The following is a 22,248-nucleotide window of genomic DNA, read 5'->3' as shown; positions in this document are numbered from 1 at the left end:
CACAGTCAGACACAATAAAAAGCTAATAATTCCTATTTATTTAGTCTTATATAGATTTAGAGCTTTTAAATCATTGTGTCTACACCATAGGTACACATATATGCTGTTAAATGTTGAAAATTCACTTTTTTTCATTTTTTATACTATTTCACATTTCAGATTTCTTGTTTTTAAATGATTTAGTGGCAATATAATTATATATTATTTACTCCTTAATAATATAAGGCTGGTAAAAGTTTTTTCACTTTAACCAGCCAGACCTCCTAATTATTAAAAAGTAATAATACTTCAGAAGACTAGTTGTTTAAAGTTGAAAAAAAGAACCATTGCAAAAAGTTTTTTTTTTTTTTTTTTTTTTGCTTTAACCAACCTGACTTCCTAATTTTTAATAAGTGACTTTTTTTTTTTTTTTTTACATGTACATAGTACAAGACTTTGAGACTTTGAAACTGTAAGAGCTGATGAAGCTGAGCAGATTCTCTCCAGTGCAGTCACCAACATTCTGCACAGGAGGGCTGCTCTGTCTGTAAAACAATTCAACTGAAGTTGTGAAAGTCAGCCACTGGGTGGCGTTCTTTGGTTTACTTACTAGCAGAATATAGCAGATCATGTGTACTTCTGAATATGAACACATACCATATGTTCTATGATATACAGTGTAAAAACATTAATATGACCAAATATTTACCACACTCTATAACATATTTCCACAGGGCATGGTGCTGCATTGTGGCTTTGTAAAAAAAAACCTGTCCAGGACCACCACAGGAAATGGACCGGCTTTACTGGGCATGGGTCATGTGGGCAAGCCTGTGGCAAAAGAGGCCTGAAGTATAACTTCATTGTGTCACTGGAATAGGTAAGGCAGCTTCTCTTTGTTCTGTTTATTTTCACACGACCACATCGCTCTCACAAGCATATCTGAGCTACCTGATGATTACATTTATCTCCTCTTTTCCCCACCTGCCCAGAGCGATAGCCATAACACTGACTGAGCACCCGCAGACGCAGACGCAGATGCAGCTCCAGCTCCACACCGCCTGTCCCCCTGCCTGACAGCGCCACCTACTGGCCTTTCAGCCAGTCTCCTGTCATGAGTCAGCTTTTCTCAGCCTTTTCTCATTCTCATTTAAATGATAAATGGTAAATGGACTGCATTTACACAGCGCTTTTACAATTGATGCCTCTCATTCACCCACTCACACACACTCACACACCAACGGTGAAAGGCTGCCGTGCAAGGTACCAATCAGCTCGTTGGCAGCAATTAGGGGTTAGGTGTCTTGCTCAGGGACACGCCCAGGGCAGGGGATTGAACCGGCAACCCTCCGACTGCCAGACAAACGCTCTTACCTCCTGAGCTATGTCGCCCCCATGTTTATTATACATGTATTATGTAATAAGTTTCAATTAACTGGTGTCAGCCAGCGGCAGATGGGCTCCCTCTCTGAGTCTGGTTCTGCTCAAGGTTTCTTCCTGTTACCAGCCAGGGAGTATTTTTCCTTGCCACTGTCGCCCTAGGCTAGGGTTGCTGTAAAGCTGCTTTGTGGCAATAGTGTTTGTAAAAAGCAATATGCACATTGAACTGAACTGAACTGAACTGATACAGCACAGTGGTGCACTGGGCCTCACAGTCAGAAGGTTATGGGTTCTAATCCGGCCTGGGCCTTTCTGTGTGGATTTTGCATGTTTTACCTGTCCCTGTGTCTGCTTGGGTAATCCAGTTCCCTCCAAGTGACAATATAACTCTGTGTAGATGGTTAAATAAAGAACCACGTATAGCTTACAAACCTCTAAGATTGCCTGTTTAAAACCGAGAAATCTCTTTGTATACAGAACCAAATGCAAATAGCCCATGAACTGTATACCTGCGAGCTTCTGATATGAAATAGCTAATATTATGACAAGAGCGCGAAGTGAATTTTCCCTTTCAGGTAAGAATGCAATGTTATGAAATCTCAAGAAAACCTCTAAGCAACTCCGATTGGTTTGTTTCATAGATAACGCCTCCTATGAATACCTGCGACATTTCTCTACTAAAAAGCTGCATTCCCTCACTTAATTCGAGGTTTCGAGCGGTTATTTGAAGACAGAAACGAGATGGCCTTTTTGAAGTTTGGATTTTTCATTTTCGTCGTTTGCTACAGCACAGGTAGGCTAAGTGCGATCACTAGGCCTACATCACGGGCGTTTGAACCTTTCTATGTGATATGGGGGCATTCAGCTTGCATTGGCCAGCCTAAAATTACTCATATTTTCAAATCATTCCGGATTTAATTGCATTTAAAAAAAATGTATTTTACTTCTGAAGGTCTATCAATTTCTTTCCAGGTAGACCTATAGCCTATATGTTCTGTTAATTGTATTTTCTCGTTTTCTTGTCATCATTGTATGCTTGCTGCAATTAATAATCATGTAGGCTATACCATCATTACTTGCGTAAATATTTCATTTTTTACTTCCACATATTTGATTTGCAGGTCCGATCACTTGCAGAGAGATTGATTGATTCGTTATATTTTGCATTTGAAAGTTTTCAAATGGTTGAATTGGCTAGCGGAAATTTGTACATCAACTGAGTCAGCTGTCCGCTGTGTTACATTGACATTAATCGTAGGTTGACCAGGTTAGACTGAATGTTGTCTCGTGCCTGTGGTGTTTTGCGTCTCTACAGCTGCCGCTGGGGTTATCGATGCGCGGTCCGGACGGGGCAAGATGTCAGCGGTAAGTCCCTCCGGAAATTCGCATTGATTGTTAAGCTGTTTTGATTGTTCACCAGAAGGCAAAAAAAAAAAAAAAAACTTCGACATTCCGTTGCAACCTTGCGGTTGCGATCGACATAGACCGCAAAAGCGTCGGCCTTCACTTTTCATCAGATGGGAGGCGTGATGACACGTTTACTGCCCGCTCTTTTCTCCTCTCTCCGATGTAGACGCAGGACAACTGCAAAGACTGTAAGCAGATCCTGGAGCTGTTCGTAGATGTGATCTCTGACGCCGACACACAGGTGAGCAATGCTCGTGCTCGTTGCCGTCGAGACGCATAAACGGAGGGGAGATTCTGTCATCCGCTAAACAACCTCAAATTGCATGTCGGTGAATGCATGAAGTCCGAAAATACGAAATTTTCATTGGATTATTCTTATTATTCACTGGCTGTCGCCAAGGAACTGTTTAACGTGCCTTTAAGCCAGCGGCAAATTAGGAACAGATAAACAGACCCAGGAATCAGTTGTTTGAGAAAGGTATTGCTGGGATGCTCTTCCTGCTAACTGATCCCGGGTGTAGATATGTCCCATCGTCTCAAATTCTGATCGCAACTCACTCTGCCTGGTAATACACGATGCATTAAGAAAGCTAGGGAGTGCCAACCGCCAATTTACAGGTGACATATTTTTGGTTCCATGCCCAAAATAACACATTGATGACGGGACACAACTGGTGGACCGTGAAGGTAAAATAAGTTTTGGTTGGTAGGGCATTTTCTGGCAGTGCATCTGAGCTCTCCAAAATTGATTGGGGAGGTTGATGTTATAAACTCTGGGTGTATAAATACCAACAAAAAATACAATGCTATATGTGATTATAAGCTTGATTGCAGATACCTTTTTATATTTGCATGCAGAGGGCCGCATCGAGGCAGTGAAAATCTGCGGCTTTACGTGACCTCCCTTCCCTGCTATAGTCTCAAGAGCTCAAATTAACTCAGGGTAATGCTTTGGTTGGCCAATGAGGCTCACCTGCCTCAATGTGTTTGCAGTGATATGCTCTACTAGCAGTTGTTTTCGCTGTGGGAGCTTCTGGAGTTGGGGCATCCGATTCTGGGCTAGCTTTTGGGGAAATCCCGGGGGGCTAGTGCACCTGAAATGACAGGACTGAAATAACTGAGATAGGCAATCGCATAAAAAGGGGGACAGTCATATGAGAAGTCTGGGTGTGGTAGCAGAACTGGGGTTTACCAACTATTATTGTTATTCTCCAGGCTGCCTAATGACTACGGAACCCTGGCTGTATAAAAATGCTCACGTTTAATAGCATCGCTCAATGCCCACTGTGAGTGTAGTGCAGTCGCATTTTGGACAATTTGGGGGGGGGGGGGGACTGAAATGATTGAGACTTTTTTTGCTGATACCTTCACAGACCGACACTTACTCAAGTATTTTATTCCACCCATCCCTGTACCCCACTGCGACACCCCCCCTCCCTCCCTCCCTCCCTCCCTGCCACCCTCCCACAGGACAAGTTCAAAAGCATCCTGGATGAACTGTGCAACCAATTGCCAGACACCACGACCCAGAATGTCTGTCAGGACCAGGTCAAGCAGATCCTGCCCATGATCATCCAGTTCCTGACTGACTTCATTGTGCGTACCCCTGCACGAGATAACACTGAACACTGCATACTGTGGGCATAATTCTGGGGGTGTTTCACAGATCGGGCTTATTGAGTTAGCTGGTAATTCTTTCTACAACAGTCCCATGTTCCAGATTTGGGAGGGTTCAGGGGTTTACTCCGTGCAGTTATCCAGCTAACTCAGTAATCCTGCTTTGTGAAATACCCCCCTGTTGCTTTTCGCAGAAAACGAATCAGATATGCACAATTCTGGGAGAGTGCAAGAGCCAATCACAGGGCATGGAGCAGGAGTTGCTGACCAATTATATCACTGAGGTCCGCCTATCACCTGGGCCAGGCACTATGACAGAGGTAACAGCAATGCCGTTTTTTTTTTAAGGGAATTAATTAGTTGGATGTGTGTCTGTGTGTGAGAGTGTGTGCGGTGCACGTGTATGCGTGTGGGTGTGTGTGTGTGTGAGTGCATGTGCAGGTTCATGAGTGTGAGTGTGTGCGCGTGTGTGTGTGCAGGTGCACGTGTGTGTGTGTGTGTGTGTGTGTGAGTGTGTGCGTTGTGTATCCCAATACAGACAGGATCTTTGTCATTTGCAGATGACCAATCTGCAGTGCACGTTATGCATGTATCTTTTCAAAACTCTGGAGACTCTGTTACCCAGCACTGAGGTAAAACACTCATACACACGCACACACACACATACTCATTATCTCTCTCTCGCTCACACACACTGTCATATTATACACACACTATCTCTCACCCACACAGACACACACACACACACACACACACACTTTAATGTACGCTCGCTATTTCTCTCTCGCTCACACACACAAACACACACACATACACATACATTGAATGAGTAGAGTTGCTGTGATGTGTGTTAATTAATTAAGTTGCTGTGGTGCGTGTAAACTAAGTACGGATCGCTCCATGGCCAGGGCATTGTAATAAAGGTGCTGGCCCAGGTCTGCTGGATCCTCCCTGCCAGGCTGAGAGAGAAGTGCCAGGTCGTCGTGGAGCTGTACATCCGGCAGCTGCTGGACGTCCTGCTGTCTTGGTTCACGGCCAAGAAGGTGTGCTGCCTGCTTCAGCTTTGCCCCTTCCAGGGCCCCACCTCCCCAGGTGAGCATCCTCGTCGCCGTGACGACAGAGATCCATCTCGTCATGGCCTCTCCTCTGGGTCGTTGTGTTCGTTTCATACCTCTCTCGTTTCTCGCTTCCTCTCTCTGTCTGTTTCTCTCTTTCTCAATCACATTTCAGTTTTCTGTTCACTTCCGTCTTCATATTTGACTTAATCTGTGATCTCATCCCTTTATCCCCCCTCTCTCTCACCCTCTCCCTCTCTCTCTCTCTCTCTTTCAGACTGCGACTCCTGTCAGACGTTGGCGAACTTGGCGCGATTCCACCTGGGCTCCAATGCCACGGAGCTTCAGACCTCCGCCTTCCTGGAGTCTGTCTGCCTCTCGCATCCCAGCTCAATCCCAGAGGTAAGCCCCGCCCCCTACACAAACCCCACCCATAACCCCTCCCTTTCCCTACGACAGCGCCGCTCCTACGCCACCACCCCCATCACCTACCTGTACTCCTGCACCCTCCCCCCCTCTTTTGGCTCCGCCCCTACATCCCCTGCCCCCACACACACCCCCTCCCCTTCAGAAGAACCAGTTGTCCATATCATGTCTATGCTGGTTGTGGTTGCCATGCCGATGCAGAGCTGGTCGTGACTGTCGGGCTGTGTAGAGTGATGTCACTGTCCCAGAGCTGCTTGACCAGAGCCCTGTTTCACGTACGTGGCTAACTGAATTAACCTGGTCAGTTTGTTGACATTTTTGGATAAACCCAGGACTTTCAGTTTCTCGTGGTGAGTTCACAGTTTAGCCAGACTGGGGCCAACAGTGTCTTAAAGCCCAGTGTCTTTAAGTGACGTATGTGAACCAGCGCCTTGGTGTCAGTAGTCTTACCTGTTTTCTCTCTATTATTGGTTTCAGTGTGATGCTTTTACCCAGCGCTATGGGCTTCTTCTGCAGAAGGCCCTGACCAAGCCAGTGGGCATCCTGGACCAGTGTCAGGTATGATGAACACCGTCAGTAATTACACTCAACACTGTCTCTGTGATTGTCATTTTTCTATTTCATTTGTGTGGCAGTCACCCACATACATTGTTTATGCTCATGAATTCAGTCAACCTTGTTCCGTCATCTCCCATTCAGTAACCCTACCAGACCTGGGTCAAATAGATATTTGTTTTGGATTCAAATACTTTTCTGTGCTCTGTTGATCTTGCCTAGTGCAACTGAGCCTGCCAACAGGACCAGAAGGCGGGGTTTGCACTTTTTGAGAGTATATCATCGGTTCCAATACACCAGACACGATCAGTAAAGTGTAGAAAAGTAATTTAATCTAAAACAAATATGAAATTGACCCAGGTCTGAACCCTACCTCTTTCTCAAGTATAACAGCTGTGTCCCACTTTGTACTTGAACCTGCAATATCCTGGTTACACAGCCAGCTCCTTATACACTCACACTGCCTTGCTGCCACTGATAATAACAGCCCAGCTGTCGCCAGCCTTGGTGTGCGGTTGTAAACTGAACTCTATGGTCCGTAGGGTTTGCAGTTTGGTTGTAATGTGGCTGTGTGGTCCACAGGAGGCGCTGTTGTGTGCAGCAAAGGAGGATTGTGATGCGGTGGGCGGAGTCCCAGTTGACCCATGCAGGAGAGGGAGCTACAGATGCAGGGACATAAAAACTGCAGAAAAGTGCAATGTGAGTCCCCTTTACCCTTTACCATCAGTTACTACACCTGCAATCACTGCCATTACACCTACAAACAGAATTGCAAAAAGAAAAAAAGACATACTTTCTCTGATTAAAACAAGGGCTGCATTTCAGAGTGACAGGGGAGCAAGGCTTTGTGAAATCCTTAATATTGTCGGTGGGTTTACCACGTTCTGTCAATCACTCACTCAATTAAGGCCACGGAAGGAGCAATGTCTCCACCCATTTAGGTGCGAAGGACAGCACAATCTTCCTTCACTGAGTTTGTTGTCAGGTGGCCATTAGCATTAAGTCCAGTGGCTGCATTCCTGTTGCCACTCATGGTCAAGAAAAACTGCTTAAAATACATTTTTACAGACAACAAATGGCTCCAAGAAACAACAACTGAAGAAAGGGCCCACGTAAAAGTTTTAAGAGAGCTAAACTTCTTTAAGCACGGTGTTTCCATAAGTTATGCCAGTACTGAACCTCGTCATTCAACAATATAAAATATCCTTTTGAGGATAGAATGCAGCCAGTGTGACTTCCAGAAGTCTAACATCAGCCGGCCTGCTGATTGGTTGAATGTATATGTGTCACATTTCTTTTTTTCTCTCCCCTTGCAGTCTGTGTCCTTCTGTCAGAAGTACATGTGGATATAAGGCCCACTGTCCCAGGAGCAGTCCATCCCTCCAAATGGATGGTAAACTACCCAATAGCGTCAGGCGTGATGTGTAGAATTGGAGCTCAGTATTTTAGAACTGATAACGGGGACTGCCCCCTGCTATCAGTGATCATGCTGATAACACAGCCGCTGATATTCTTGTCTTTCCTGGTCAATATTGGTTTAATATTGAACAAACGTGAATATCACGCTGAGTAAATTCTGATTGGGTATTTACTGAGTCAGAGTCCTGGCAGGAAAGGTTCTGTTCTCACGTTAGCGCTGATAGCGCTTCCCGAATTCCCACTTTTTTTCATTCAGCTATTTGTGTGCCAGATGGAAATACCCTCTCTTTCTCTCTCTCTCCCACAAACACTCTCACACACACACACGTATACATGCACACACACACGTACTCACACTCACACATACACACTCACACACATACGTGCACACACCCATACACACTCCTGGTGGAGTATATAAATCTTTTTGTTTTGTGTTCCTTCTCCACTGACCCTGAATGGCAGAATGAAGACTGAATCGGAAGCATTCGCCGTGAGGACTCTGGGGCTGATTCTTCAGCTGTGTTTCACTAACCCTGCACTTACATATCAGCCAATAAGATGCAAGATTTCATACACATCACTAACCCTGCACTTACATATCAGCCAATAAGATGCAAGATTTCATACACATCACTAACCCTGCACTTACATATCAGCCAATAAGATGCAAGATTTCATACACATCACTAACCCTGCACTTACATATCAGCCAATAAGATGCAAGATTTCATACACATCACTAACCCTGCACTTACATATCAGCCAATAAGATGCAAGATTTCATACACATCACTAACCCTGCACTTACATATCAGCCAATAAGATGCAAGATTTCATACACATCACTAACCCTGCACTTACATATCAACCAATAAGATGCAAGATTTCATACACGTCACTAACCCTGCACTTACATATCAACCAATAAGATGCAAGATTTCATACACGTCACTAACCCTGCACTTACATATCAGCCAATAAGATGCAAGATTTCATACACATGACTAACCCTGCACTTACATATCAACCAATAAGATGCAAGATTTCATAAACGTCACTAACCTTGCACTTACATATCAGCCAATAAGATGCAAGATTTCATACACATCACTAACCCTGCACTTGCATATCAACCAATAAGATGCAAGAGGCATACATATCACAAACTTTGCACTTACATATCAACCAATAAGATGCAAGATGCCATACACGTCACTAACCCTGCACTTACATATCAGCCAATAAGATGCAAGATGCCATACACGTCACTAACCCTGCACTTACATATAAACTAATAAGGTGCAAGATGCCACACAATTCGCTGACGATGCACACCCACATTAACCAGCGAGATGCCGTTTCTCATCAGTCATTTAGAGTATTTGGCCAGCTGACAGCATCAGTATCCCACAACTAAGCATGCTGTGCCCTTTTCCCTGTGCATTGTGGGATACTGTTCTTATACACATACATTCTGACTGGCAATGAATGCATTCCTCTGTATTATCAGGGAAGATATTACGTATAAAGGAAGCTCATTGAATACCAATATATTTAATCATTTGTCAGTGCTAGATATTAAATTCATTATGCTATTTGGTACGAAGGCTAACTATTCCCTGAAATGAAATAATATCCACTTTATGACATTCTCTACACATTTTTGCAGTATGAATGCATCGGCTCAGATTTATGTTAAGGTTTTCAGTTTTTCAGAATCAATTGTCATTTTCTTAATGCCAAACACATGATTTGTTGCTTTTTTTTTTACAAAAAATATTGAATAAAGGTTTCATAAAAAAGTATTGTCTGGAATTATCTGTGTTGGATATTGTATAGTCAGGCTGCAATCAATAATATTAACAGCAGTAAATATAAGTTGTAAATAAGTAAAGTATGTAAATATATAGCACAATGCATTGCTAGAATGCAGCCAGTAAAATAAAAACATTCAAACACAATAAAAAAAAGACATCAAGCAGGAATACTTCAGAAATGATTCAGCTTTTAATTAAAATCATTTATTTGAAGAGGCAGGAAGCATTTGACCCACTCTGTGGGTAGGAGGGGAAAACAAGGGCAAGGACCAAAGGCACTTTAGCAGTACAAATGGAGGGAGTTTTTCCCCGCCCACGGTGGGAGGGGCTTGTAAACATGGCCGGCTTCTCTGTACAACACCGGCCTAACTCCGCCTCTCCCCGTGAACGCAGGGGACCTATTGGAGCATTCTTCAAACAAAAACAAAAAAAAACAAGACTAACAAACGTGTGTGACCAACAATCAGCAGGCGTCCTGCGCCCCCCAGTGGCAGGACAAAGAAGGACAACACTGGGAGCAAAAAGAATCCATTACACGATTTAAGTTAAAGCCTTTTTTTAAAAACGAATAAAACCTTGCAGAAGCAGCCATTCTGAAACTCCGGCTTCTCTGTACAAACTCCAGGTTTCAGCGGGATCTTTTCCCTTGCTAGGACCGCCCTTCCCCAGGTGCATGCTGGGAGCAGGTTTCTCTGTAGCTACACCTGCGTTCATGACCTGAAGGGGGTTCTACTGACGGGAGACTGGAAGAGACCAATCAAATTCCACAGGACAAAACAGGAAGAACCGTCAGGAAGCAACAGGGTGCTAGGGGCAGATGCCAGCGAGAACCGCCCACAATCTCTACCACCAATCAAGTAACAGCAGCTTTCTGGCCTAGGGCCTTATTTGGAGTTAAAGGAGCTGGAGTGTGTCAGCTTGAGGTGCATAGTGTTTCTCAATTTACAAAAAAACAACATTCATCTCAAAATGTCCTCCACACAACAATTACAAGTGTGAGAAAAATGGGGACAATGAAGGGTAAGGGGAGGGGAGGGGTAATGGAAGGTGTGAAAGCTCCTCCCATGACCCCCACCCCCAGGGTCATGATTAATGGGAACGAGGACAGGACCCCCCCCCCCCATCCAGCGCTTGTAGGCTTCTCTGTAGCGTACACCCACAAGCAGGGAGGGAGGGGTGCAGAGGGTTCAGTACTCCAGCTTTTTCGGGACCTCCCAAGGGAAGCTGGACCGCCCGAAATGGCCATACGCCGCCGTCTTCTGGTAGATCGGCTTCTTCAGGCCCAGGTCCCTGAAACGACACCAGAGTCGTCCAATCAGCACGCGGTCCACGGCTCCGACAACCAACCGGCGCGCCCGACCCGACCGCCGCCCCCCCCGACTCCGCCCCTTACCTGACGATGACCCCGGGCCGGAGGTCGAAGTTCCTCCGGACGATGTCCAGCAGCTCCTGCTCGCTCTTGCGGGACGTCCCGTAGTGGAAGATGGAGATGGAGAGGGGGTGGGCCACGCCGATGGCGTAGGACAGCTGCACCAGGACGCGCTTGCACAGCTCCGCCTTCACCAGCGACTTGGCCACCCAGCGGGCGGCGTACGCGGCCGACCGGTCCACCTTGGTGTAGTCCTTCCCCGAGAAGGCCCCGCCCCCGTGCGCCCCCCAGCCCCCGTACGTGTCCACGATGATCTTCCGGCCCGTCAAACCCGCGTCGCCCTGCGCAGAGAAGAGAGGAGGGCGGGGGGGAAAGTGTGAGTGGCAGTGCAGTATAATAAGAATACCGGCGCTTTAAGAATATCTTTTTTTTTTTTTTTTTGGAGTTGTAGATATATGTATCCATGTTTATTGATCTAAAAATGGGTTTTGTCTTGATTGTCTTTCTTGATTTTTCTTTATGAGTTTTTGACTTTTAAAGGAATGTGTTTTAGTTGTTTTGGGAATTTTAAACCAATGAAGATGGTTTAAAATTTTAAACCAAAATAACGATGTAGTATAATGGGTAAGGAGCTGGTCTTGAGACCTAAAGGTCACAGGTTTGATTCCCGGGTAGGACACTGCCGTTGTACCCTTGAGCAAGGTACTTAACCTGCATTGCTTCAGTATATACCCAGCTGTATAAACGGATATGATATTATGTAAAAGTTGTGTAAGTCACTGTGGATAAGAGCATCTGCTAAACGCCTATAATGTAATAGAAAGGAGGACAAGAACTTTAAGAGCTTTCCGCTTTTTGTTTTTCTAAACTTCAGGGCTTTCAAGGAATTCAAGAGAGCGAGCAAAGCAATGTCCGGAAAACAAGGGGTGTGGGACCCCCGCCCAGACGGCCGGGGGGGGACTCACCTGGGGACCCCCGATGACGAAGCGGCCGCTGGGCTGCAGGTGGTAGATGGTGTCCTCGTCCAGGTAGACGCCGGGCACCACCGCCTTCACCACCTTTTCCTTCAGCGCGTCCCTCATCTCGTCCAGGCACACGTCCTCGTTGTGCTGCACCGACACCACGACGGTGTGCACCCGGATCGGCACCATGGCGCCGCGGTCCTGCCGGTACTGCACCGTCACCTGCGTGTGCACACGCGTGTAACTACGGTTACCAAAAAACAAGGGCGACCAGCACATGTGCTCAAAGTTGTCTCAGGACAGACAGACCTGGGTCAAATACGTATTTGTTTTGGATTCAAATACTTTTTCTGTGCTCAATTGATCTTGCCTGGTCTAATTGAGCCTGCCAATATCACCAGAAGGCGGGGTTTGCACTTTTTGAGAGTATTTAATACCAATACACCAGACAAGATCAGTAAAGTGTAGAAAAGTATTTGAATCCAAAACAAATACGTAGTTGACCCAGGTCTGATTGGAGCCAATGAAATGCTCTCAAAAAGTGCAAAACCCCACCTTCTGGTCATATCGGCAGTTACACCAGGCAAGATCAACAGAGCACAGAAAAGTATTTTAATCCGAAACAAGTACTTATTTGACCCAGGTCTGTCTCAGGCACAGTGCCTCCCAATCGCTGCATCGACTTGCAGTACCAGTGTTGACCACGTGAGGACACAGAAGCGCCTGCAGAGGAACTGCAGGTGATTTAAAATGCGTGTGGGACGGGCCAAGGCGGTGGTTCCCGGGCCGACCGGCGTGGCTCACCTGGGTCTTGGAGTCGGGTCTGAGCCACGGCAGGGTGCCGCTGCGCCGCAGTTCCGCCATCCTGGCGTTGAGCTTGTGGGCGAGGACGACGGTGAGGGGCATGCACTCCTCGGTCTCGTCTGTGGCATAGCCGAACATCAGGCCCTGCAGGGGGCGCCATCCCACAAACGCGTTAATGTGAAATCGTATACATGAACACTCACATGTACGCAAACACACTCACGTGTACGTCAACGCCATCACGCATACGTAATCACACGCGCGCATACACTCGCAGACAGAGATGCAAAAAACCCATCTGCACACACACGCGCTCAGACTCGACTCCTCACACACATTTATGCAAAAACACATGTAAAACAAACATGTGTAGCACTCATCCGCACAACACACAAATTAACAGTGGGTGATTATACACATGATCACATTCATAAACTCTAACTAAAGCTCAAGTCTTCCACATTAAGGGGGGGGGGGGGAGATGGGTGGGAGCAGACGTGTCTCACCTGGTCCCCCGCTCCCACGTCCTCCTCGGGCCGGTCCAGGTGAACTCCCTGGGCGATGTCAGGTGACTGCTGCTCCAGGGCCACCAGCACATTGCAGGTCTTATAGTCCAAGCCTGGAGGAGGAGGAGCATGGAGCGATGAGGGCCGGGCTTAGACACCACTACCACCACCACCAACCTATCAGCAGCCAGTCAGCATCTAAACCCCATCTGTCTCCGTAACCAGACAGGACAAAGTTTCCCACTTTCTGACAATCAACTACTGATGGCGACTAATAGGCACACACTTATAATGACAAAAAAATATTCCATAACAATCAGGCTGATTCACTACTGTGTGTGAGAAAGTGTGTGGTGTAGGTGGGTGGGTGGATGGGGGTTAACAACATTAGGTCACATCAGGAGCCGTGATTTAGAATAAATAATTAAGACCCAGTTCTGCAGTACCTTTGGATGAGTCGTCATAACCAATGCGTTTGATGGTTTCCCGGACAACCTTCTGGTAGTCGACGTTGGCATGCGATGTCACCTCCCCCACCAAGAGGATCATACCAGTCTTAGCTACCGTCTCTGGGGTGGTGGGGGGAGCAAAGGATGTAATTTAGCAAACGCCCATTTACATAAGTTGACCTATCAGCATTTACTTGGAAACACACATGGGAATTGGCTTTTAATTTTACCACAAGACCATGTGACATGTTCCAGCCAATCAGAATGGCCAGGATGGGGTACTCACCACAGGCCACTTTTGCATTGGGGTCCTGCTTCAGATGGGCATCGAGCACAGCATCACTGATCTGGTCACAAATCTTATCTGTCGAAATGATTTTTTAAAAAACAAAGCAATGACACTGTTGCTTTCTCCGTTCATATCTTCTACTCTGCAGTGTCAACGCCAGAGACTGTAAAAAAAAAATACGCACCGGAATAAACCATCAACCTACAACTTTTGCTGTTGCCACTTCGGACCAGCAGAGGGGAAGCAAGAAACAACATGACTGCCAAAGAAGCAAAAAGGTTTCTCCGTAGTTTTAAGATGCATTTCAATCATGTATAATTACATGTGTAATGGAGAAAATGTTAAATATTTTTCCATTATCAAGTCATACAGATCTGCAGGCACAGGGCACCCGAAGACTCACAGCACAGACAACCAACCTAATCCGGGCCTAAACAGAACCGAACCTCAGAAAGAGTCACCTGGTAACTGTAAACTTCCAATGAGAGGAGAGCAAGGGCCATACTATCAACGTACCTGCATCTGAAATCCAAAAACAAATCCTACATTCAAGCATATAGGCTACCTTCCCTCATCCCCAAATCACAACAATGTGATGTACTGGCTACAGACTTGGTCTTCTGACCAGTAGACTGTCTTTTTTGCTTGTTTGATTTCATGCCAGTTCCAGGAGACACTTTGAACGGCCAAAAAAAGAAGGTTCTGTACAGGCCCGCATAAGGGCACCGTGTGCAAAATGTTTTGCAATGGATGCTGCGTTAGTTATACGAGAGGTCTCCATAACAACCACGTTTGCCAAATGTTTAACTGCAATAATCTCCGCGAATAAAATATTTATACAACGCCCTCCACTCCTACATACAAAATAATTCGTAGCTATGTTTTAAGCCAGGCATGTCAAACATACGGCCCGCGAGCCGGACCCGGCCCGTTGGATGATTTAATCCGGCCCGGCATAAATTTCTGAGTATGTCAAAAAAAGAAGCGAGTCTCTAGCTTATTTCTATCAAAAGTTATGATTTTTTAAAATAAATACAAACCAAATGCTCCCTCCGGCCGCGGGAGGGCAGTAAATGTGTAAAAGAGCTCACGTCCAGCATGCGGCATTGACACGAGTTAGTACTAAAAATAAACCGGCAATCTTGCTTCACAATTCACCACTACTAAACAAGTTATCGGTCAACACACCCTTCCCAAAATGGCACTGTCAAAAAAAAGAAAAGTGGACACGGAGTGCTTCTTTGAGCTACGAGGGGAAATTAGACAGTTCATGGAGAAGAAGGGACGCCCAGTAAAGGAACTTAAATGCAAGGAATGGGTGCAGGATCTTGCGTTTATGGTTGATATTACACAACACTTGAATACACTTAACACTACATTGCAGGGCCGTAACAGAGTTGTCACTCAATATTACGACAGCATAAGTGCGTTCAAGATGAAACTGTCACTGTGGGAGACGCAGCTATCCAACGGTGACACCGCGCATTTCTCTTGTCTCACAGCTGTGCGTCCGGAGGCACCAGACCGTCCCGATAATGATTTGGAAAAATATAAAGACAACATAACAGATTTGCTGCGAGAGTTTGAGCAGAGGTTTCAGGTATTCAGTGAACTTGAGAACAAATTTGGCTTTTTTCGCTCGCCATTTACAGTGAAGCCTTCTGATATGCCAGCTGACATTCAACTCGAGCTTATTGACTTGCAGTGCGATTCCGCTATGAAGGATAAATTTGGGTCCGTGGGATTGGATACGTTTTATCAATATCTCGTGCCAGGTTACCCCAAAATAACAGCCATGGCTGCAAAGGTTCTATCCATGTTTGGGACTACTTATCTTTGTGAACAGGTGTTCTCCGTAATGAACAATAATAAAACAAAGCAGCGCTCAAGGTTAACAAATAAACACTTGAATGACATTGTTAAATGTGCTGCTACTCAGGATTTGACACCTAATATCGATACACTTGTGAAGGCAAAAAGATCCCAAGTTTCAGGAGCCAGCAGCAGCAAGTAGACTGCAGGAGTGCAGTAAGAGAGAAAAAAAGTGTGATGACACGAAATTTGTTTGCACTCATGAATACAGATCATTAAAAATAAGATTAATCTGGTTTCATATTAAAGACAATTAATATTGTGCAGTATATTCTCAGCTTCAGTAGGCCCAGCCTAGTAGTTTGATCTGATGTAGTCTAATCTTATTGCCATGCACGGCTATAACTTTTATTTTGTATTTCTTTTTTTATTTATTTCAAAGCAGTATGACAATTAAGGCAAAAATATTTTTTTCATAGCTCCCACTTGAGTTTGTTTAGTGTGGTGAGTTGGTTCAGGTGTAAAACTGCATTCACTTAACTGTTAAAATAAACCAGTTGTTAACACATTCACCGCCTAACATGAAATCATTTTTTTTTTTCCATTGTTGGTGAATAAATGTGTTGTGCTTAGAAAAGATCCCTTGTCATCCGTGATTATAATATGTAGGGTAGGCTACAAATGTAGGCTGAATGATAAAGCATAGTACTGAAAAACAAAGCTAAATATTTGGAGTTGACATTCTTTTACTGATCCGGCCCACCCGAGAACAGAAAGTCTGGATCCGGCCCCAGAGCCAAACTGAGTTTGACATGCCTGTTTTAAGCAATCGAACATGTCTTTTTCGGTAGATTCTTGGCACGTGGTCGAGGGGTGCGCTGCTGGGGGAGGGTGCCAGCCCAGCCAGTTAATAAAAGGAAACGTCAGCTTGCACCGCCTAGTCGGCTGACTGAGCGCAAGGCGCAGTCATTTTGCAGGGATGCAGACGGGTTTGAGGCAGTTTCTCGTTAATTTGGAGACCGAGAAATATGCGCCACAAAACTCTGAAGTAGCCTAGCTTGCTACGCACTTACCAGTAGCGTGGAAAACTGAGGGACAAAGCAAGCGACCCGCGTCCCCATGACCAAGCAACAGTAACCAGCTCATATTCGCTAGCGTCCGAAGCCACATGCATCATGATTTGCAAAACTGTAGCCTACACTACGCGTGTGCACACCGACTGCCGCAGCAACAGAACAGATTGACTGCGGAACATTGTAAACCGGCGACCAGCTAATGCCAAGCTACACATTGTTTCATGAGCGCATCAAACCGCAATGCTAAACTGTCCCGTAACGTTAACGCTATCCGAGGTCAATTCGGTTGCAAAACTAAGTTACATAAAGTCAGAGGTGGGTGCAATATCTCGCTAACTAGCTAGTATCGACCACCCCGTTACATAGAACGCCGAGTTGTCTGAAGAGGGGCCTTACCGGGATGTCCTTCTCCTACGGACTCCGAGCTGAAAAGAAAGCAGTCCTCCTCGATTACCGAGTTATAGTAACCATTGATGTGTCCGTTCATCATCTTTCCGTTAAAAATTGAACCGTTAGTAACACACTGACTCTTAGCTTTATACAAATCTGACTGCGCTATCGACCGCTAACTCTACACTATATAATTACAGCACAGCTGCTAGGTTCTCTAAGCCGCTTAAAGCTTCTCAGCGAATTGCTGTTACGAATTGTAGGACTGCCGCCTTTAGATTTCTCCGTAGTGTTGTACCGACTGGTGGGCAGCAGCATCTCTATTTATCCAGCTTCGCCGGGGCCTCTCTGACGTCAACTAAACACGCTACAGCATCCACTACGGTTCGGCTACCCTACCCTATGGACCCCTAGATAAGAGAGCAGATTTTCTGATGAACAATTTGCTGCTGATACATTTCAACCCTCATTCCCAAGTTAAAATGTGAACCAAGCCAAACCCTTTACTCAACTCCTAATTCTGAATGAGCCTATGCTGCAACTTTTTCAGTTCTTTGAAATGCATGTATATAGGAACACTGAAATTAGTTTTTTTTTTACCTTGTCTCATGACATTAAGCTTGTGGAAGACCCATAGACTTTTGTATTATTGGTGTTTTTGGGTCGTTCAACAAGAATAGTGGTATTTGGAATTAATATGTCTTGAAATGCATTTCATTGTTGGCACTCAAAACCTAAAACCTTAACGAATCCACACAAATGCCAGCTTAATGTCTTTAAATAATTTTTTATATATATTCACTCATAGAATGCTTGCACCATCCTTTTTTGTCACTGGTGTTACTTGTACCTAAAACAACTTTAAAGGCTTTTCAGAATTGTGTTTCTTAGTCCAATCTCCACATATAGGCAAAAAACAGTGTAGGTTAATGATAATATAAATAAAGAGTTTTGATGATTATGTAGTTATTTTAGTCAGGTATGTGCAAAGTTAGATTGTATGATTATGTTTTGCTATAATTATAATAAAAATAACCGAAGGGCAATCATAAAAAATTAATGGCACTACCTTAAAAATCGTTACTCTTGAATAGAGAGGCTGAATTGACAGTCATTTATGTCATTGATTACAAATATATATTTCTCATTACATTACTCAAATATTGTTTATTAGTAAAATAACTGCTTACATTATTCAAAATCATATATTACATGTGATTATATAGTCTGTTCAAAGCATTTTGATTGGCTTTGGCTTGTCTCCATCAGGGAACCCTTTTTGCTTGTTTCCAGAACCCATGGAAGGTTTGAAAAGTATGAAAGATCACAAATTTTACTATTTCACCAACAAGCAATACAATGGGTTCCATTGCATTTGGGGATTTTCTGCTCTCCACAATTTTAGAATCAAACAATTCATGTGTAGTGAAAGTGCATTCTCAGCTTTTATTAAAGGGTGTTCTTACACATTTTGGTTTCACCGGGTAGAAATTACAGAACGTTTTATCCATAACCTCCCTTTTCAGGGTACCATAATGTTTGGGATAAATGGCTTCACAGGTGTTTCTGCTTACTCAGGTGTGTTCAATTGTTTCATTAGTGCAGGTATAAGAGAGCTTTCAGTATCTGGTCTTGATTCCATCTGTTATTGGCATTTGTCAACATGAGGATCGGTGTTATGCCCAACGTGGGCATAACACCGCGTTGACATAAGTCAAGGAAGCCATTATGAGGCTGAGAAATAAGAAAAAACAGTCAGTGACATAAATTTACCAAAATCAACTATTTGGAACATCATTAGGAAGAAAGAGAGCACAGTGAGCTCAGTAATCACCAAGGGCCTGGTAGGCCAAGGAAGAACTCTACAGTTGATGACCAAAGAATTCTCACCACAATGAAGAAAAAAAACCCAAAAACCTGTCCAACAGATCACGGCAAGATTTAAACCGCTAGTTAGCAGCAAAACAGGATGACCAGTTTACAGTTTGCTGAGAAGTACCTAAAAGAGCTTGTAGAGTTCTGGAAAAAGGTTATACACTCTCCTGAACTAAAGGTGAACGCACAGCCTACTTGGCTAGCTGATAAGAGTGATGGGGGAATGTGCACACTGTAATAGCATGATTAAATCTGACACTTACACACATTCAGGTTATAATTTCAAAGTGAAGGGTTTTGTTACTTGTAAATTTGTCTATTTAATCCAGTGTCCCTGTGGCCTAATTTATATTGGATAAACCGCCAGACAGATCATAACAGAAATCTCATAACACAAGTGCTATAAGACGGGCATATATGACATCACCTGTAGCCAATCATTTTCTTCAATGCTATAGGACGGGCAGATATGACATCACCTGTGGCCAATCGTTTTTCTTCAAGCTAATAATACTGTTGCCATGTTGCGCTTGACAGCTCAGCTTGACAGAAAAGAAGTGATGACTGTCAAACTTTGCTCTTGAAGAGGGAGGTCTTTTTGATACATGCATGAAATTCATTCACCCCCATAGTCTCAATGAGTTTTATGATTTGAGTTTGCTGTCTTTATGACAGATTAAATAATGGAGCTAATAATGATGTAAAATGGTTCAATTGACATTCGGGTTGTTTGGGAAGAGTCTATGGGATACTCTTTTCTCTTTCATTATTTGCAGAAGTGCAAGAGATTTAAAAAATGGCAGTCAGTTGTTTATTTTTTTTTTTCTAGAGAAATGTATCAGCAGAAATTATGTATCAATGGATTAAATTTGCAAGTTAATTGCTAATTAAGAAGAAAGGTAGCTACAAGTTTAATATCTTTACTTGTCAGTTGCATTTTTTCTTGCTTTATATAGTTAACTCAGAGTATATATGTTTTTTTTTCTAGGAAGCAGCCAATAATTGCACCTTTCCTAGAAATAGAATCCACGAGCCTCAAGGTTTAGAGTCCAAGCACCACTCCACATAAGATAAAAGGCAAAATGCTTTTACTGCCATGACGATAAAACATGCTGCTGTGTTGACTGTAGGCCTGCTGTATAAAGTGACGTTGCACATGTAAGCTAGCACAAACAACCGTCAGTCCATTTGCAGTGAATTTCAATATTGTATAACTTGCAATAGGCACACCACAATAAATTGTAATACTATTATACTATATAATACTGTTTCCATTTAGAAGAAAGCTTAAACATGGTTCTGTTGATTAAAAACAACAAGCAGCAAACATCCTATATGAGGCAGTGTCATATAATGTGGCTAACTACACATTATCATGGTATTGCAGCACCGTTTAAGAGTTGTGCAAGCGATCGCTATTTTGCTGCATTCCATTGTGACTTTTTATTGGACCTGTTCCTGATATGAGATTTCGGAAATGGTATTGCTACCACTAAAATCAATAGCCAATGGTCTGTCACCATTTTAAAGAAGGCCTCATGTTCCTAACTTTGCTATTTCATAGATATAACATAGATTTTATAAAGATAAATTTAAGGAAGGAAAGCATCAAACTACCTTCCTGAAAATAACCGTTAAAAAAAAACAGGAATGCATGCATTGAACATCATTGGCATGTAGTGCTGGTGGAGTTGCTTTGTGGTTGTGCAGTAAGGCTGTGTGGATGTGCAGTAAGGCTGTGCCTCAGGCACGTCCCTGTCTCTGTCTTTGAGGAGGGGAGCACCAGCTGCAGGAGACGCTCTACCCGCCAGGGCGGCGACAGACTCCGAACGATAGGATGGAGGCCCGAAACGAACGCAACTCTCACACTTCTGAAAACCGAGCGCCGGGTTGCAGCCGTCGCCGGGCAGGTCCCGTTGTCTCGGCCCCTGCGCTCACCCGATGTGGTCCGATTCCCCCCGACGTGGGGACCGACTGTCCAAGGTCAGCGGCGTGTGGACATTATCATCATTCCACCGTGCTCCGTTGGCCCAAAAGTCCCCTTCCAGCCATGGAGGTCCCAGGCCCAAGGGTTCAAAAGTTACCTCTCCACATTTTTCTTACGTAAACCTCGATCTATCACCTCTGCTATCTCACCTGCTCCTCTTAATCTCTCTTGAAACATTCTGCCACAAAAATTTGTCAGGTTAGGCATAACCAGGATCCGTTGGATAGTGGGAAAGTGACCATGATCAAAGTGTATTGACAGCTGTCTTTGTATGTGTATGTGTGTGTGTGTGTGTGGGGGGGGGGGGGGGTACAGGTTAACAACTGTTACATAATCCTCTGAGGCTGGTTCTCGTACTTGGTCCTGTGGGACCAGTGTGCATGCTGGTTTTCATTGCAACCACAATTGCCATCCCAGAATTTTAACAAGCTGTTGATTTTTCGTAACTGTTTGCTTTTCATGTTTGGAGGGACTATTTACCCTCTTAAGGCACCGAGACAGCTGCAGTTAGAGAATACTCTCATACCATGTCTCTCATACCATAACCATAACCATAAAACCATAACCACTGAAATGGCCTGACATTGTTCACAATATTTCCCTGACATAACCAGGGCAGCGTGTAAAGAAAAAAAAACTTAAAAAAAAAACATTCCTTTGATGCACCTGGAGATTTACAGACGCAATTCAGGTCAAGTACTCTGGTCGGCTATATAATGGTAGCGGTCTACTTAGGAATCAAACCCACACACTCTGACCTACAAGCCTAGCTCTCTAACCATTATACTCTGCTACAACCTAGTTCCCCCAAACGACTGACAAAAATGGCCGTTTTTTTTTTGTCCAAGTCTTTAGCAATTTTCTCAGCATTCATGAACCGTTTCTCCTCACGAGCCTGTGATCGACTGCAGAGGTGTCCAATCCTAACCCAAAAGGGCAGGTGTGGGTGCAGGTTTTTGTGTTAGCCCAGCGCTAAAGGTGGGAGTATACTTGATAAGAGGGTGAAACTCATAAATAAAATCGAACCGCAGCTAAACATGGCGGCGCACACAAACGTGCCTCTACTCCTCG

General features: G+C 44.4%; 2 protein-coding genes across 5 annotated transcripts; one reads left to right on the top strand and one right to left on the bottom strand.

Annotated features, from left to right (window-relative positions):
- The first annotated feature begins 1,994 nt into the window (after window positions 1-1,994).
- LOC135239153 (prosaposin-like) lies at window positions 1,995-9,153 on the top strand. Of its 3 annotated transcripts, none has more exons than XM_064307628.1 (12): window positions 1,995-2,152; window positions 2,675-2,724; window positions 2,939-3,007; window positions 4,237-4,362; window positions 4,578-4,703; window positions 4,944-5,015; window positions 5,292-5,475; window positions 5,716-5,840; window positions 6,342-6,422; window positions 7,002-7,118; window positions 7,736-7,812; window positions 8,304-9,153. In XM_064307628.1, the coding sequence occupies exons 1-11, from the start codon at window positions 2,101-2,103 to the stop codon at window positions 7,769-7,771; spliced, it is 1,038 nt and encodes a 345-aa protein (XP_064163698.1). In that variant the 5' UTR covers window positions 1,995-2,100; the 3' UTR covers window positions 7,772-7,812; window positions 8,304-9,153. The 3 variants fall into 3 exon arrangements, with proteins under 3 accessions (XP_064163698.1, XP_064163697.1, XP_064163699.1); XM_064307627.1 differs by having other exon boundaries at window positions 2,933-3,007; XM_064307629.1 differs by lacking the exon at window positions 7,736-7,812 and having other exon boundaries at window positions 2,933-3,007.
- Window positions 9,154-9,826: 673 nt separating this feature from the next.
- LOC135239152 (S-adenosylmethionine synthase-like) lies at window positions 9,827-17,697 on the bottom strand. Of its 2 annotated transcripts, none has more exons than XM_064307626.1 (8): window positions 17,322-17,697; window positions 14,035-14,200; window positions 13,746-13,868; window positions 13,300-13,412; window positions 12,794-12,937; window positions 11,993-12,211; window positions 11,052-11,368; window positions 9,827-10,948 (listed from the first exon to the last, which is right to left on the bottom strand). In XM_064307626.1, exons 3-8 carry the CDS (start codon window positions 13,846-13,848, stop codon window positions 10,846-10,848), a joined length of 999 nt encoding a protein of 332 aa, XP_064163696.1. In that variant the 5' UTR covers window positions 13,849-13,868; window positions 14,035-14,200; window positions 17,322-17,697; the 3' UTR covers window positions 9,827-10,845. The 2 variants fall into 2 exon arrangements, with proteins under 2 accessions (XP_064163696.1, XP_064163694.1); XM_064307624.1 differs by having other exon boundaries at window positions 14,035-14,112.
- Between the last annotated feature and the right edge of the window lie 4,551 nt (window positions 17,698-22,248).

The sequence above is a fragment of the Anguilla rostrata genome, chromosome 14, assembly GCF_018555375.3.
Source record: "Anguilla rostrata isolate EN2019 chromosome 14, ASM1855537v3, whole genome shotgun sequence".
Taxonomy (NCBI): Eukaryota; Metazoa; Chordata; class Actinopteri; order Anguilliformes; family Anguillidae; genus Anguilla; species Anguilla rostrata.
Note: the sequence above shows the minus strand (reverse complement) of the source record. Positions and strands in the feature narration are given on the sequence as shown.